General features: G+C 47.6%; 1 protein-coding gene across 2 annotated transcripts in view; it reads right to left on the reverse strand.

The window, feature by feature from the left end:
* The window catches only part of glra3 (glycine receptor, alpha 3), a 103,946-nt gene extending 85,650 nt beyond the window's left edge, over positions 1–18,296 (reverse strand). For both annotated transcript variants that reach the window (XM_035637910.2, XM_035637908.2), the window contains exon 1: positions 17,962–18,296. In XM_035637910.2, coding sequence (XP_035493803.1) covers positions 17,962–18,026 — 65 coding nt within the window. In that variant the 5' untranslated portion in view covers positions 18,027–18,296. The remainder of the gene's footprint in view (positions 1–17,961) is intronic.
* Positions 18,297–18,826: the final 530 nt, after the last annotated feature.

Raw genomic sequence — 18,826 nt, forward strand, 5'->3', positions numbered from 1 at the left:
CTTGCAATTAACCAGCCTACTTATGCCTAGCGCTGCCACTTCCACACTGCCAAATCATAGTCATTGTTAAGTCACTACACAGCCTGTGTATCTTGCTCTCTGTGAACTTTTGCCTGTAATACAGTTTTTTCATCTCTGCCAGCCATGCCATCTCTGTACTCTGGACCGTGTCTCCCCGCTTCTGGACCAACCCAGTTTTCCCCATCCTCACTTAGTTTAAATAAAAGACCTGTTCTGCCAGCAGCAACATGTCGCCACTCGCACTGATTCTGTTCATTAGTGATCCCGCTGCTGTGGCAACCAAGTAACGTAGTTTTCTTGGCATCCACCTCCCCTACAGTCGTGTCTATCTCGGTGTCTGAGAAGTGACGTTTTTTTGTTCTTTTCTCACCTGTCAAAACTAAAGAACAATTGATGACAGGCTCATTAATATACGGATCAGCATTCATGAGATGATTTGCATTGACTATTTATGGTTAAAAATGGTCGTGTACAGTGCGGGATATGAGGCTGATCCACGTATGCAGAATTACGTAGGTGATCTGTGATTTATAAAGGGAGAATTGGGCACAGGTGTGCGTACGCAAGGTTTTATAAGTCTGAATATTTTTTGCCGTACGCCATTTTTGGCTTTCAGGCACACTTTTAGTAAGGATCCTACGCACAGTTTTATAAAAAATGGGAACCCAGGTGAGGACCACTAGGCTTCTCCTATCTTATTAGCCAATTTAAGTACTTTTTCTCTTATCTCATTGGTCACTTTCATGCTAGATAAAATTACTACAGCTGGTTCAAGAGACATGGGAGACAGGATTGCAAAACCAAACGTTAATCAGGCATAATATCATTGTATTTTAGCAACCCTGCCCAGTCAGTCGTCTCTCGTATCTCAGCTAATCGGGTGAGTTCATGTAAAGTGAAAAAGTGTGCGGGAATTAATGGAGTTCGGATAGTGTTTTGGGGTGACGATGGGATTACCGTAGTTCAGTGAATGAGTCCCTGCCTGTGTGTGTAGAGTTTATTATTCTGCTGCTGTTTTGTGAGCGCTCATCTACAGTTCTAATTGTCCCTGTTGGACTTAATAGAAGGCGATAGGTATAACAGGCACTCTGGCCTCCTGTCTTATCTGTCCCAGCGTTACAGTAAATTTATTTTTCCTATTACTACTCAAGATCGACAGTTGGTGACCAGTGATTATAGAATGTCTCAGAGATTTCCCCCCCATGGATTTTATGTCTCACGGTTAAATGAGTTTGACTTTCTTTAATGCTGGTGGATCTAGACCTGTAATTTCTCATCATCTGCTTATACTCTTTTAACTAGACTATGGAATTATCAAGTGTCTAAAGCTATGAAATGATAGATAAATACAAAGTGCATTCACTGACAGATTGAGTTCACTGAAGCAGGCCTCTGGCTTGGATATTTGTGCTGCTGGGGGGGTGACGTTTTTTACAACTCGCCCATTTATATTGTATTACGGTTTGAAATTCTGCATAATTAGGGGCGTGGATACTTGAGTGACAGGTGACCCCTTTGTTTGTTAGCCACTCGGTGGTGGCTAGCCACTGGCAGCACTAGCTGTCATCTGAGGTAATCCCCAGTCATTGAACGGGACTTCTCGACCACGGTGTCGGAGTCTTGCGGAGAACATTTCAAGCTACTACCGGATGAATAATACGCCTGCTCTGCGTTCAGTCGTCCCAACAGAGAAGTCCAGGAAGCTTGCGCTCCTGTTGTTTCGGTAAGTATAATGATGGTGTTGTTCTGTGTTTGCAGTAATAAGCGGGTGTCTGCGCTCGGTACCTGGCTTGTTAGCTTAGCTCGCTAAAGCGCTTATCAGCCAGCTAGCCTGGGGTTAACCTCGAGCGAGACTCCGGCTCTGCTGAGGAGGCGAGTGGGATCAACACGACACATGAGCCAGTAAACAGGCATCTGCGTGTGGTTGGAAAATATGGTCCACCACGTTAAATGTGCCATACGAGCAATGCAATGTTAACGTAACATGAATGCTAACTGTGAAGGTGCATTAAGGTGTTTGTAACTCAAGTGTTGATGTCACATATCAGACTTGTTTCAGAAAATACCGTTAACGCAGAGGATGCGCTGTGTTCTGGGTTGTGATGGAGTTTTCTTTATTGTGCCTGTATGGTAACTTAAAAGGAAACAGAAGAACACAAGAAGTTTGATTCATATTTTTGCACTGAAACCGACACGATAGATAATTATGTTGCGCCTCACCATACAGACTCTGACCAGAGAAAGCCTCTTCTCTGACAAAGTACTGAACATTGTCCAAAATCAGAGGCAAAGACTACATTTCCCATAATGCCTGGCACAGCCGGACTGCAGGACTACCGTAAAGCCCCAGCTCACCGGTGGGCGGGGTCCTCTAAGGCCAGCCCGAGCCCCATATAAACGAAGAACGGACTTTCATTCAGCCCTTTCGAACCGTGAGAAGACTGTAAGTAGTCGGACCATTGTAGACAGAAGGACCCATAACTTCTTTGCAGAAGTTACCACGTGCACGGTAAATTTGGCCTTAAAGGATCTCCACTCGCTGGCCGAGCTGAAATCCTCACCTTGTGTATTACCGAGAATACACACAAGAACCCCGGTATACCGGTTGAAGCCCGCTGCGACACGTTCTTCAACCGATGCCTGCAGAAGTGAGACAAGGGAACCCCCTCGTGTCTCATCGATCGTCGACTGCTGTTCCTCCGACGCCCGGACAACAGCCCCGCCGTTAACGACTAGGCGCACAGTCCCGGCCATCGTTCCTCACCGCAGCCCGCGACGCAACCCGCCACGCGCGCCCAAGGAGGACGACTTTTCTCCACACTCGAACTCTTCCCCAAGAATCACAGTAAGAGGCATCTTAGCTCTGGGCAGATGTTAGTTCGATTTTCAAGTGTGTGTTTATTGTTGTTGTGATTGAAGGACCGCCGAGTCCCTTTTTGCTGTTACACCGCAAGTATTACTGTTTAGTTTATTTTTACCTCTTTTCTGTTACCCCGCAGTGTTTGTTTTATTGTTGTCTGACGCGATCAGACTGGGTGAGTGTTGCTACGCTGTCCTGGTAACACATAGGCGTGGGATTCACTCGAGGTCGCGTGAGCTTTGCCACTCCCGCTGAAGGTTTTCCCCTCTTTTCCTCTCTGTTACTAACACACACACTCTCAGGGCCGTAGATAGTTGGGCGCGTAGGTCCTCTCAGGTTGGAATTCAAACCTCCCTCCTGAAACGAGCCCTTTGTTAAAACCACGTGTAAGATTCGCCATTACACATAGTCTCCGCCCAAGCACCTTTGCCATCGTCCTAGCGCGACGTCACCAACGCGGTCACGTCAGCCATCGTGTGTCTAGTCCCTCTTGTCGTGACGTCACCTACGCGGTTACGTCCGCCACCTTGTGCCTAGCCACCTCGTGTTTAGGACACACACACACACACACACACACACATTCACACACATACATTCACGATTCATATAATCACATACACATAATTGCACACATCCCATACATACACACATAGGGAGCACGCACGTAGTCTATTTACGCACATAGCTACCTCCACCGATCCACTAAAAGCGGATTGTTTTATTTGTGTTGATTGTATGTGTAGTGCTAGCATATAATAGAGGTTTATTATCATAAGTGTTGTTAGTTGTAAATTGATTTCACTGTTGTTAATAAATTCTGTTATACCTTAAAGAGAAGTTTCCTAGTGTAACTTTCATGTATATTGTGATGAAGGCTTGTTGACAGTCAGTGCTTGAATTCACCGATTTCCCTTGTTCAGTCTGAAATATCAACATCATAAATATTGCTATTTCAGGTGAAGACCCTTTTGAGACTGAGATCACAGGTTTGGATAATGAGTCCCTGGTGCCCCGATGCCTGATTTCAGGAATACATTTATGAATATTAATATTTATCCTTGATAATTATTGATAACTTGCTAATTGTCAAAACTGCTCCTATCAATGCACAACAAATGGTGCCCCGTGTGAGGCTCTGAAAATACAAAGCTTTGTCACAATATATCTGTATAATAACGACTTTGACCTTTAATTTGAAATTTTGAGTTTGACAAATTTTAATTAATTTTGAAGTCAATAGCCTTGATTTTGGAATCTTGGGTTGATGGTTGGGATTAATCTAAAATTTGATTTGACGATTTGATTGGATTGTTGATTTTCAAATTTTGATGTAACAAATGATTTTTTTAAATTTTGATTAGATAATTTATTTTATTGAACTTTGATTTTACAATTAAATTTTGATTTTTGATTTGATAATTTGATTTAAATTTTGATTTGATAATTTGATTTAAATTTTTATTTTATAATTGAATTTTGATTTTGATTTAATAATTTAAGATCGCTTTTTGTTAACTTTAAGCTGATAATTTTAAGAAAATTGTTTGCATAAAAAGTTTTCTATATGTTTCTAAATTCTCAGAATTATTTGGTCTACTTCCTCGTTACTGCCTGCCAAGCATAGGCACAGTGTGATTTGGTATCAGAGTACATTAGTGGTTTGTAAGTTTTGGTAGTTTCTTGGTAACTTACACCAAATCCCTAACACAGGTGCCAAGCCACCTAGCTAACACAGTAATAGAAGAGATTGATAGATTGCTAACAGAATACTGCCGCGTGTAAGTCGCAGGTTGAAACCGTTCACCTGTGCAATAGAGTCAGTAGTACGGCAAAACAGCAACCGACCCACTGGGCAGGGCAAATTCCTCACACAGGTGAAATGGATCCCCAGGCACCCCAGGTGGGCGGAGCTGAAGCGCTCCAGAGTCAGATAGACCCAGCTCTACAGGATGTGGTCGCTGACCTTATCCATATCTCCATGACGGAACAGGAGATGCTCAACAACTACAGTGTGAGCCAGTGTAACGCAAAGTTACAAGAACTGCCGGATTATACAAATAACCCGGCTGGCAAACCAGAACGCACCATCCAGGATGTGGTGGGTGAAATGTTCTTGGTGTTCCATCACAGAGCTCAGCTGCAGGCCACAGAGCAAAAATCCCAGATCGCCCGGCTGCAGAGTGAGAACTCCAGTCTGCAGTGTGAGAACTCAAATCTGCAGAGTGAAAACTATGATCTGCGGCGTGAAGTTCAGCACGCGCAGACTGAACTGGTTCGCACTCAAGGGGAGTGCGAAATCATGTTCACTGGACTAAAATCTGCTCAACAGGAGGCAGAAAACAGGTGCGGAGGGCAGGCGAGCCAGGTAAGTATCGCTGCCAAACAAACCACTCAGAAGAATGAAATTCCTGGCTCGGACCTGGTTTCTCCCAACGATCGAGACGACCAAAGAATCTCTCTTGCGAGCGAGGCAAATCTGTCTCGGAGATTCGAATTCCTCCGGTTAAGGGATGAGACCACGCCAGCCCAACAGGAGATGCATGTCAGGAGCAGAGCCGCACCTGACAGCGCCATCTCCAATCTTGTCGTCATTGACGAATATCGCGCGCCACCGTCGGCACGCTCGTGGGTCGGAAGTGCCCCACGACACGGGATCACGCCCCCGTCAGGCATCAGCCGCCCCTCATTACGCTTTGAGGTGAGGAGGGATGATTATCCTGAGGTCAGGAACAGCACAGGATCTGGGCATCCATTAACCAGTGAGCTGCGAAGCAGGGGTGTCCACGCCAACAGGATTCCCTCCCCGGAACCCCAAGGAAGAAGTCACTCCCACCGCTATGGAGACCTGAGCGACTCAGGGAGCTCCGACTCAGACGGCCCGCGGGCACACCAACATCAGGGTTTGCGCACTTGACAGCTTGAGTCCCTCGCCAGGGACATAGAGCTTTTCGACCCGAGTAGCCAAGACTCCAACGTCGATGACTACCTCCGGGAAATAGAGCGCTGCCTGATCGACCTGCCCCGTGCGACTCCACGTGAGAAGCTCAAGCTCATCTGGAAACGACAGTGAGGAGTGTCCACGTGTTCATGGAAACACTACCACCTGACACTCGAGAACGCTACCACACTCTACGCAAAGCACTGCGCGAAGAATATTCGCCATTCACCGACGAAGCTTCAGCAACCCTTGGAGCCTTCGCCATCATGCAAAAAAAGCATGAGTCCCCTCGTGACTATTACAGGCGCCTGAGGAATGCGTACTTCCAAGGACGTAACGCACCAGGTCTTGAAGAAGATCATGCCTTCAAGTCCCTTTTCCTCCACAACCTCCATGAGTGTCTGCGGTACGAGGTCACAATGCACTGCAGAACAGGTGGCCTCACCATGCAGGAGATAAAGGAGTATGCGCAGCTTGCATGGGAGACGCATATGCGCCCCTCCAGTGGGCGTGAGAGTGACGCCAGAGTCCTTGGGATTGAAACCACAGGGAACACCGACTTGGCCCTGGAAAGCAACAAAGTGCCTTGCGCCAGAATGGATGTCAAGGTGAGACCCCAAGGACATCAACCAAACTTTCAACAGAATGGAGAGCGTAACCAAAGGGGGGGCAACCAAACATACCACCAGGGACCGTCAAAACCGATGACGCCCGATCCAACAACTTTCACTCCAGAGGGAAAAATACATTTGAACGGAACCAAAACCACAAGGACCAAGCCGGTAAGTGGCGTAACCAGGACCCAAACCCCCTAAGAGGGGAGGGCCTGAAGCAAGAAATGGAGACATTGATCCGAAAATGTCTCTCGGACGCCGTGAAGCAGCTTGAGCCTCGCCGTCCACCAGGGCCACCAGACGACCCAAAGGGTCCTGATAACAACCCTCCGTTGGCATGACTAGAGCACGAAGCCGCCCCGTCCACCGCCAAAGTTTACTTTGTAGGTTGGGGTACAGGACCAGAGGAGCCTAGGGTGCTTCCTGAGGTAGGCACTGACAGCACCTCACGGCCTCCTTTCCTGTCATTCTTGGGCGACTTGGTTCATAGGGGCAACGCCCGACGCATTTACACACACGTGGTGGTAGGGGGGTGTGTCAACACCCTTGCCCTACTTGACTCCGGCTCTGAAATCAGTCTCATGAACTCAGACACCTTGGCAGAGGTCGCCAGGGCAATGCTCGCCCTCGGGAAGCCACTGCAGATCGAGTCCTGCAATGTGAGCATCACCAGCTACACGCAGGACAGGTCACCCATTACCCGACGTGCATGGCTTGACCTAACTTTTCAGGAGATGACTCTTGTTCATCCCATCTTTATCTGTACAATCGATACAGAACCCCTTCTTATCGGCCAGGACCTGCTGGATCGGTTGGCTCCCCTTAACGACTGCCATCGTGGACACGTGGGCTCAGGTCGAAACCCCAAGACCACTTGGCCTGAGGGACGGGCGACCTGTCCCACATAGACACGTTGCTGCCATCCAGGATTCCAGAGGACCCTTGCCGATGCTCATGCCTTTTGCAGAGCCTGATCCTGGCTCTGATCCTTCCACGCCACCTGCGAGCCCTCAACCACCGCAGGGCGGGGACCAAGACTCCATGCAAAGCCATGAGTCATTCCTTTGCTCGTTGAAAAACACGAACACATCTCTGTACAGCCCCCGAATGGTCGGAGGCGTACATATCAATTGTACCGCAAGTCCAGAAGCGCTCCTGGCACTCTGGTCTGAAAAGGCCGCCATCAGCCAGGACCTATACAACGACTTGTATCAACACCAATCTCCTCCATACTTTGCACAGCAAACTCATCGCCTGCCCTCAGCGGAAACACCACAAACCCCCCTCAAAGCGATTGGGGTGTGCGCTGTCTCCATACGCATTGGAAGGAAACAGGTGGTGCATTTCGTGAGCGTGGTGCCTCGACTCCACCCTCCTGTCTTTGTAGGGGCTGACCTTTTGGTCAGACTCGGCGTTCAGCTGGACACAGTGAACCAAGTCATGTGGTCCCAGGCTAACACTGAGAGATACCCTCTTCTTTCTGAACCAGATGACATGCTGTCAGGTCAAACCATTCCCCAGGCTTGTCAAGTTGCGAGCGAAGTCAACTTGACCATCCCTGCTCGAACAGCAGGCATCCCCATTCGCTTGATAATCTTAAAGGGACAGAAGATCCCTGGCACACAGGCATTCTTCCAGCCCTTACCCCGCTTCGGTGAGCTCAGACTGTCCGTCTGCGGCACGCCCTTACTTGAGCTGAACAACCGCTCAGCTCACCTTCTGGTCCAAAACCTAACCTACGCACCTGTTCTGGTGACAGCACGACAGCCGCTTGGACTGTTGATCGACAGCTCTTTCCATGACTTTGAACTGACAGTTCCAGTCATAGGAGAGCTGCCTGCATCCCTAGCCAGAGATGACAGCTTGGGAGATATTCTTTTCACTCTCCCGACCAGAATGATTTCCATTACCCGCCATAAGAAGCTGCAGAGCGAAGCAATCTGCAGCGCCACTCTGGGAACTGGAAGCGACATGGTCATATACGCTCTGGTGGCTCAACCAGGAGACGCATCTTCAACGAGCACTGAGGCCTGCTCTCCAGCAGAGCAACCCTTATCAACCTTTGAGTCCGAAATTGATCAGCAGCTCGCGAAAACTGATGTGCTGTCAACACAGGAACAGAGAGATGCGCTTCGAAAGTTGTTCCATGACTTCCAGCACATTTTCTCTAAGGACTCTCAGGACTGTGGAGTCACCGACTTACACACCGTCCGCATCCCCACTGACCCGAACGCGCAGCCAACGTTCGTACGTCAGTACAGAATTCCTCATGCTGCCTACGAGTCGATCCAAGAGATCCTCGACAAATTGCTGCAGAAACAAATCATCAGGGAGTGTAATTCTACTTACAACTCACCCATCTGGCCAGTGCTGAAACCAACTGGCAAGTGGCGGCTCACCATCGACTACCGCCCACTGAACAAACAAGTTCCACTTTTCCGCTGGCCCATGATTCACTTGGACCAAGAACTGGCCAAGGTGAAGGGGGCCTGCTTCTTTTCAACAGTAGACGTGGCTAACGGTTTCTAGACCATGAGAGTGGATCCATCTGACCAGTACAAACTGGCATTCTCCTTTGGAAACCGCCAGTACACATGGAACCGTTGCCCTTTTGGGTATTCGAACCCCCCAGCTGAGTTCAACATCTTTCTCAACAAAGCCATGAGTGACGCGGCTGCACGCGGCAACCTCATCTGTGTGGACGACATCCTTATGAGGAGGACGTTTGACAAACACCTGGCCGAGATCCGACTAGTGCTCAGCCAACTTGCTGCCGCAGGAGCCAAACTTGCAATCGCCAAAGGCCAGTGGTGCCGCGCCAAGGTTGAGTATGTGGGTCTGACGGTGGGTCCCGATGGCATCGAGCCCCAACCGGGTAGAATTCGAGCCATCCGCAACATCAAAGCACCAACATGTGTGTCTGAGCTCAGGAGCTTTTTAGACGTCTGCAACTACTCCCGGCAGTTCGTCGAGGAATACGCGGAGATAGCCAGACCCCTCACAGAGCTCCTTCGAAAAGACAAACCGTTCGAATGGGGATAACCACAAGAGCATTCCGTCCAGCAGATGAAAGAGAAACTCTGTTCCGCCTCTTGCCTTGCCTACCCAGACAAAGACAAAGAGATTCACCTTGAAGCAAGCTTCCCTCCCCAATGCCTCAGTGCCGCTCTGGCACAGAAGTATGACACCGACAAGCGAGTTGTCGCCTATGCGAGCCAGGGTCTGGCGAATGTCACCACTGCGACTGTGAAGGACAATCGAGTCCCTAGTCCCTAGTCATCGCCACTCCGTCACTCCCCTCCAACCACCTTTACCATGACGAGAATGTCTGCTTAGACCTCCCAAGAGTCTACGCTGACGGCTGCTCATATCACCAGGAGAGCCAGATCCGAGCAGGAGCCGGTATTGTCTGGGTCAACCGCAGCGTTGAAGAACCAAACAACTACTGGCTGGGTAACAAGACGAGTCAGTACGCGGAGATAGCTGCAGTACTCATCGCGCTCCAACAAGCCACCAAGCTGGCTATGGCGCAACTGGTGATCTGCTCGGACTCCAATTACGCTCGTCACAGCTTCATTTCTCACTTCCCCATGTGGAAAGATAACAACATGCGAAGTGCACGGAACAAGGAAGTCAAAAACTCTGAACTCTTCCTGGCTTGTGACCGTCTTGTAACCGATCAAGGGATGACCGTGTATTGGAAGAAGGTCAAAGGCCATTCAGAAACCTCCGGTCCGGACAAGAACGGAAACGACGAAGCCGACCGCCTAGGACAGCTAGGTGCTGAACAGGGTACGCCCTGGGAGTCCAGAGATGAGTGGCTGCCAGTATCCAAGACCTGCGCAGTGAATGCCATTACCCGCCGACAGGCGCGGGAGAGACGTGAGGACCCCCAAAACTGCACACAGACCGTGCACCTGGGCCGCAAACCTGGTGACGCCGACCTGGTGACCATGCAGGAACATGACCCTGCCATTTAGACCATGCGTCAGGTGGTCGAAAACCCACCAACACAGGGGACGTCACAGGTCCCCTTCGTCTGAATCCAGCGAGCTACACGCCTTGCGTAAGGACCAACTTCACCTTAAGCTCGAAAAAGGCCTTTTGGTCTATGTCCACAACGGCCAGGGACCAACTCGTCGGGTTGTCCCAACAGACCATAGGGGGGTGATGCTTGCCCACGCCCACGACTCACCTGTCGGTGGCCACCGCGGATACAAGGCCACCCTCAAAACCCTCACCCAGGTGTCGAACTGGCCAACAATGACCCGAGACGTTAAAGCGTACGTCAAAGGATGCCTGGTCTGCTGCCAGTTCCAGCCATCCCGACCGCTGAATCGGGCCCCACTTCAGAACCGAGGTATCACATTCCCGTGGTCACACCTCCAAGTTGATTGGGTCGGACCAGTCCCCAAGTCTTCAAGAGCTAACAACTACCTCCTGACCGTCACTTGCGCATTCACTAAGTGGGTAGAATGTCTTCCAGCGCCTAACGACACAGCCGTGACAACCGCAGTCTTACTGCTGAATCACGTGTTCAGCCGCTGGGGACTTCCCCTCTCCGTCGACTCAGATCGAGGCACCCACTTCACGTCGAATGTCATGAGGGCGATGTTCGAAATCCTTGGCGTGGAGGCAAGCTTTCACATTTCACACCATCCCCAGTCATCCGGCATAGTCGAACGTGCCAACCGCACTATTGTTAGCATGCTCAAGAAGTACGTTAGCTTTAGTGGCAAGGACTGGGATGTCAAGCTCCCCCTGGTGCTGATGGCCATTCGGTCCACCCCACACTGCACCACGGGAGTCACACCATTCGAAATGATGACTGGCAGGGAGATGACCCTCCCACTCCACCTCTTGTATCGTCCCGAGGATGTCAGTGTTGCAACCACCTACACGGCGCACCAATACGTGACAGACCTGCACGACCACCTTCGGGTTACATTCGCCTGGGCCCAAGAGAACCTGGAGGCCAGTGTAAAAGGGTCCAAGCCCTATTACGACAGGAAAGCGTCCAATCATGAGTACCAAGTAGGGGACAAGGTCTTCTATTTCAGGTTCGCCACCCCAGTAGGAATTCCTCCCCCGCTGGTCAGGTCCATTTGAAGTAAACTTCAAATGGAAAGTGAACTTTCCCCGATAGCCTACCGGATTCGGACCTCCAAACCCAGCCAGACACCGGCCTACAAATGGGTCCACGCGAACCAGATTAAGCCATTTGTACCCTTCTCTCCGCCTGAGAGGTCAGCAACACCTCCCTCACAGAGAGAAACAAACGCAACACCATAAACTCCATAGGATTAACTGCATGCCCCACTCACCCTGCAGCATGCACTAACCCCTAACACCAGTTACCCCCGGTCACCTAGTAATTAAACTCTGGTCTCATTACAGATAAGACCTCTTTGGATCTTCGGCATCCTGCTGAGCCTTCGTGTCACCCTGTCCCTGGATATGGTCGAGCCCGGCCCACCGTCAGGTATCGCTCTACAAGGAATACCTGGACTTTTGATTACACACTGTGACCTGTACACCCAGAGAATCTATGTACGACTGGATCCCTGGGCCGTATATCGCAGACATTTTCGCCGGCCCCCACAGTTAACTGAGGGTAGGCCAAGCGGAATGCAAACACAGGACACCGTGGAACATGCCAGACAAACAACCATCCATACTCTCGAGCAGTTGAAAAAGTTTCTGGTCACTGAGGAAGACCTCAGTGGAAAGAAGCGTCCGAAACGGTTCTTGGGTGGCCTGCTCGTCGTGGCATCCACCATGGGGTCCCTGTTCTCCATTGGGCTCTCAGCAGCCAACTCTGTGAGCATCAAAACGCTCCAAAGATACATGGGTGAATATCGATGAGGAGATGCCGGAAATCCAAAGGAGCCTTCAAACCCAACAAAAATATTTACAGGGCATGGGTAAAACCCTTCAGGGTACCATAGTCGCTGTAAACTTACATTCGGCTCTCCTCAATAACACTTTGCTTGCGCTAGGAACTTTGTCCCAAATAGTCAAGGATGATATTACATACGTACGAATAGTTAGAGATCTGATGCAGGATCTCCTCAGGGAAGTCAGTTCCTCAGTTAACAGCCTGAGCAGCGGACAGATTCCAGCATACCTGGTTTCCTTAGAACTGGTGGAGCAAATCCTAAGGTCTGCTACTACCACAGTTGTACAAACATCCCAAGTCAACTTGGCATATAGTCTTGGCAGTGCAATCCCGATTTCGGTAGACCCTCAAAACCTAGAAATAGGATTCATTCTCAACTTACCAATAATAGAAAGACAAAACGTATATAGATTAAAATCTGTATTGAATGTTGGCTTCTGGAAAGGAAACACACATGTACACCTCAAAACTCCACCCTCACTTGCGTATCATGACGACCACCCCTCACTCTACCTCATTCCCAATTTAAGTATGTGCACCAAAACTAAAGACATCCACTGGGTTTGCCCCAGCAACCCCTTCGTACGCGATGTCAACAATTACCTCTGTGGCTTCAGAGCCGACTCTCCTGAGTTGGAGATCGAGATTATGGACGCATTTCAAGGTCACAACCTCACCATTGAAGACGCCCTTCAGCAGCAGCTTCTAGTCGAAGGGACGAAACTGGTTAAGTTCAGCCTCAAACCAACTGGACTCACAACCACATTCACTAGTCGCCTAGCAAAATCGTCGTACCAGGAACACCCCGTAAGTCTGGTTGCCCTTGGGCTCCTCCTAAGTGGCTGGGTCATCACGGCCATTATCGCACACGTCATGTACAAATACATTCAAATGCTGCAGACAAGGCTGGATAACCTCCGCCTCATTCAGCCACGTTTCACACACCATTCTGCGTCCATTCCACTGGCTAGCCCTGACCCTCTCCAAGAGCAAAGCCGCTAACCGTAACACCTTTCTCCTCTCTTTCTTCTTCTTTTTGTTTCACGTGTTGTCAAGAACGACCAAACAGGATATGGTGAAGGAGGACCATGATTTTGTGTAAAATTTTGAATGTATAACTAGGTAGCTAGAAATCATCTGCCCAGATGTGCCTCAGGTAGCTGCCCAGATGCTAATGCCCATGTGTATTCAATAAACTGAACTGTATGGACTGTCAAACCTTTTCTCTGGTTTTCAAGGATATATGGACTGTGTAACCTGTTGAAGCCCGCTGCGACACGTTCTTCAACCGATGCCTGCAGAAGTGAGACAAGGGAACCCCCTTGTGTCTCATCGATCGTCGACTGCTGTTCCTCCGACCTCCGGACAACAGCCCCGCCGTTAACGACCCTCACCGCAGCCCGCGACGCAACCCGCCACGTGCGCCCAAGGAGGACGACTTTTCTCCACACTCAAACTCTTCCCCAGGAATCATGTTAGTTTGATTTTCAAGTGTGTGTTTATTGTTGTTGTGATTTAAGGACCGCCGAGTCCCTTTTTGCTGCTACACTGCAAGTATTACTGTTTAGTGTATCTTTACCTCTTTTCTGTTACCCCGCAGTGTTTGTTTTATTGTTGTCTGACGCGATCAGACTGGGTGAGTGTTGCTATGCTGTCCTGGTTGGATTCAGAACGCCATCTGTTGATTGGGAACTCAGAGACGCGACGGCGCGTCCGCTCGTAATAACAGATAGGCGTGGGATTCACTCAAGGTCGCGTGAGCTTTGCCACTCCCGCTGAAGGTTTTCCCCTCTTTTCCTCTCTGTTACTAATACACACACTCTCAGGGCCGTAGATAGTTAGGCGCGTGGTCCTCTCAGGTTGGAATTCAAACCTCCCTCCTGAAACGACCCCTTTGTTAAAACCACGTGTATGATTCGCCATTACACATAGTCTCCGCCCAAGCACCTTTGCCATCGTCCTAGCGCGACGTCACCAACGCGGTCACGTCAGCCATCATGTGTCTAGCCACCTCGTGTTTAGGACACACACACACACACACACACACATACATTCACAGATTCATATAATCACCTACACATAATTGCACACATCCCATACATACACACATAGGGAGCATTAACGTAGTCTATTTACGCACATAGCTACCTCCACCGATCCACTAAAAGCGGATTGTTTTATTTGTGTTGATTGTTTGTGTAGTGCTAGCATATAATAAAGGTTTATTATCGTAAGTGTTGTTAGTTGTAAATTGATTTCACTGTTGTTAATAAATTCTGTTATACCTTAAAGAGAAGTTTCCTAGAAGTTTTCACAAAAAAATACCCTCATGCAAACATGTACCCATGGTACAGTATTCATGGGGTTAATGCAAAGCGTCATTAGAGTTGATTGGATTAGTAAAACTACTTTATATAAACTAGGGATGAGCACGAGGACGCTGAGGACGAATGCATGGCTAACTGAAACAAGCGTCACTTCTCCCCCCGGGTCTGTCCCTGCCCAGTCGTGCGCTCCCCCATTATACTCCAGTCAACGGTGAACACTTTACAATCTACATCTCTGGCTCGTCTTGGCCTTGCTCAGTAACCCCTTCCTGTAGGTCAGACAATATCTCTCGGATGGTGAGGTGTGAGGTGAAGGTGTTTGTGCCACGCCCACAAAAAAAAACTTGACTGCCGTTGTTCACCAATCGAGTTCATTTGAAATGAGGACTACTCGACGAATCGATCACTCACGGCCATCCCTAATGTTACCCTTCACTCATGCTGAACACACCACACATAGGTACAGAAACATTTAGCTGGCAAATGCATGTAAACTAATACACTGCTGTAGAAGCACTGTTGTTATACAATATGACCAGTGACCAAGGATAATAAGAAACAACAACAACAACAACAAAAAAATACAACCAGAAAGGGAACAGAGGGAGACTATTATTACTCCAAACAAAGACTGAGTATTATGCAGGCCCAGCTCCTTTTGAGTGACAGAGTATTAGCCTGTTAAATTTTTGTCTTTGAATCCATCCGTGACCCTGTAAGAAGATTTACTGCAGCTTTGAACTTTTCAGTTGCTTTTTGTGCTAAACCCTGCACTAACTTTTTGGGAAGACACATTTGTTTTGGTCTATACCAAAGCATGTCAAAATTAAACACAGCGAACATCCCTATTAATAAAGGATGCAGCTGATGGAGAAAGGAGGAAAAAAGTAGATATGACAAAATAGAGACTATAGAGAATATTGGTAGCCAATCATTTGCCTTTTGCGAGTCTGTTGGTATTATTTTTTGTTACAAAGACATAATCTCATGAGCCTGAAGCTCCTCTTGTGATAGAAAGTAGCTCAAATATCGTCCTATAAGAGACAATGAATATTGTTCTACCAGACTAAAACTGAGTCGCACAGTCTCCAAATACCAATTGTGTTCAGCAATGAGTCAGTTACGTAATATCCATGATACAGCATTTGAAACTGGCTGATTGTCATAATTCTGATGTCAAACTTTAACTTAGTGGTTGTATTCAACCATGAGGATCAATATGTTCAATATGTCAATACACATTGAAGCAACAGATGTACATCATTCAGCATTATATTTCTCTCTATTACATACTACAGTTTAAATAGTGGATTATTTGCTTCCATAACATTAAATGGGCTATATTTTTTTTAGCTCTTCTAGTCTTATTGACCACTCAAAGCACTTTTACAGTATAAGTCACATTCAGCGTCAGAGGCGGCCATTTAGGGTTAAGTGTCTTAAGTGTAGCTTATCCATATCCACATCCAGGCCTCGGTGAACAAGCTCACTATACACCACCAGATGCGAGCAATGAAAAGTAACCATGTGATCTCTCTCTCTTTCTTTCTCTCTGTCTCTTTCTCTCTGTCTCAAACTGTCGATTTATAAAAGCAGGAAAGACAAGATAGGAAATGTGTCCGGACACGAGCTGACAAAAATGTACGTGTCTCTGGTAAGAGCCAGAGTGAAAGTGGATTTCAGGTTCCACTCTCTGATGAACGACATACAAGAGTTTTTAAACCAGTGGTGTTTCACCACGACTGTGTGTTCAGTGAAGGAGGGAGAGCTCATCTTTCACTCTGTTATTATGACCTGATTTATTCCGTTTTTTCAGTTATTTTGTTGTTGTGTGTGTTTTTTTCATTTCATTTGTAGAGGACTGTGATGTTCTCTGGTAAATCTTAATAAACATTGTGTTTTAAAAATCAAAAAAAAATCTCTCTCTCTCTTTCTCTCTCTCTCTCTCTCTCCCCCCTTTCTCACATTCACACAATGTGCATGTGCAAAGTAGTGTGAAGTATATCAGCTGCTTGAATGAAAAACAGAGGACTGACCCATTTACAATCAACAATATCGTATCCATTTCTTTCATGCATGATCAGTATTTACAAATAAATAAATTCAGAGGTATTTTTTATAAGATTAAACAACACATAATTACTCAGCAGTTACTTGTTGAGAAAGGTTGAAGTAACAAACAATGGGTTTTAAAGGCAGATTCATTTTAGAGGGCAGTGGCGTGCTTTCAGAGCAAACGAGTCACGCACAGCCTGACCTGTTTTAGCTAAAAATAAACATGAATTAGACAATACCTAGGTGGAAGTGATAGCTCTCCTTACATCTGACATCTTACATTCTGTCCCATAAAGGATCTGATGCTGCCTGTTTGTGTTCATTATTGTGGATCAAGCCTTGGCTCTCTAATGAGTGACTGACTTCAGCTAGCTGCAGACAAGTGTGATGGTCAAGCTGACCCTGACGCACTGCTCTGAGATCTGGGGTTGACAGAATATTGTTTAACAAGTTGTGAAGATCCAAGACACAGCTCTTATATGCTGATATGCCCTGGCAGCAGAGTTACTCTCACATATTTTTGTAGATCATCAACATCTGCTGTCAAATATAGCTATGGCTTTAGGGTGGTATGTTTCAAAGTATTTCATTTATTTACTCACTACTGGTGCCTTCTAAAGCATAGGATGAAAGGAGTAATGTTGCACTATACCACAACTGCTCTGCTTAACTTCTACTCTCTAAACACACCGCCCCACAAAATAAAACCTGCTTTATGTTCTATTACATGCTCTGCTTGCCTGTGAGTAAAAGTCACAGCACCCCAATGTGAGAGGGAAAATAAGATTCATGCAATTTGTAACCATTGATGAATATTATAGTGTTTGACTAGGATACCCGATACAATCGTTGACAAGAATTTACAATGAAACAAGACACAACATGACAGAGTTCACGACACAGAAAAATAAAATAAATACTTACAAACCACATTATATCATAAATCTACCTAAACTGCAAGCATATTTCATATTTAATGCCAATAAAAAACACAAAATATTGTTTTAAGTGGATTTTGTTTTTCATAAATACATTAGGTTCATTGACCCCTCAATGTGATATAACTGGCCCCATGGCGCATCTCACTTAGAAATCACCAATTACGAATACTATCTCAAAATTTAGCGACACGGGGGGGGGGGGGGGAGAGGAGCTCTAATGAAACTTTTCACTTTCTTTCTCCACTGTCTTGTGCATGGACAGGTATTGTAAACAGACAGGTGCGTCATCACAAAGCCAGGTCTTACCTGAGTGACAGTAGCAGTTTCCAGGCGAATAAGAAGCTCGCCACAGACAGCTTCTTCCTCCTCATCGCTCCGCATGCGCTCCAAAAGCTCCGCTCTCCTCGCGGCTCCTGATGGTCTCACCCCCACCACGCAGCGTTCGTGCTACAGCTGTGGTCACAAAGCAAGCGGGGGGCAACTCAAAAACATCCCGTAGCAACAGGAAGGCTACAAAAACTGCGTGCGCCGTTAAATCCAATCACTGGCTCCATGGGCGCACGTTGCAGAATACATTTTCTGCCCCTTTTTAAATAAAACATACGCAAATGTCGATGATGTACTCGACAGCTGTTCAGGCTCTGCTCTGGGCTCGTTTTGTGCCCTCGTGATGCACAGGGGCACAGAGACCCGCCCTCCGCTCTGGATTGGCATGACTGACAGCCACCTCAGCCACTCCACCACAGTTCTGTTCATTTTTCCATCTGAGTCGAAATTGAAATTAGAAGCCCAGCCAGCTGGGTCAAATCTAACATCCACCCATGCATTATTACTCTTTTTCGTCATGTGTCCCTATAGCATCAACATCCTGACATGCGCCCATCTTTTCCTCCTTTCTTGCTCCATCTGCCTCATGCTCTCTTCATCAATCTGCTGTTAGGCAGGATCACACAGAATTGTGCTTACCATTCCTTGCTGTAAAGTAGCCTTCATTGATGACAATTTGCCATATGTGGCCCTAAACAGGGAGTAGCGAGTGGGGAATCGAGGAGGATGTTGATTAAGTTCAGATTTACACGAAGAACACCCTGAGGCAAGAACTGATGGACCAGTCCACCCATTTCTGTCTTTTTGGGGGCCCTATGCAAGATGCTGTTTGAGGGCCCCTATT

Source organism: Scophthalmus maximus, chromosome 8 (assembly GCF_022379125.1).
Source record: "Scophthalmus maximus strain ysfricsl-2021 chromosome 8, ASM2237912v1, whole genome shotgun sequence".
Classification (NCBI taxonomy): domain Eukaryota; kingdom Metazoa; phylum Chordata; class Actinopteri; order Pleuronectiformes; family Scophthalmidae; genus Scophthalmus; species Scophthalmus maximus.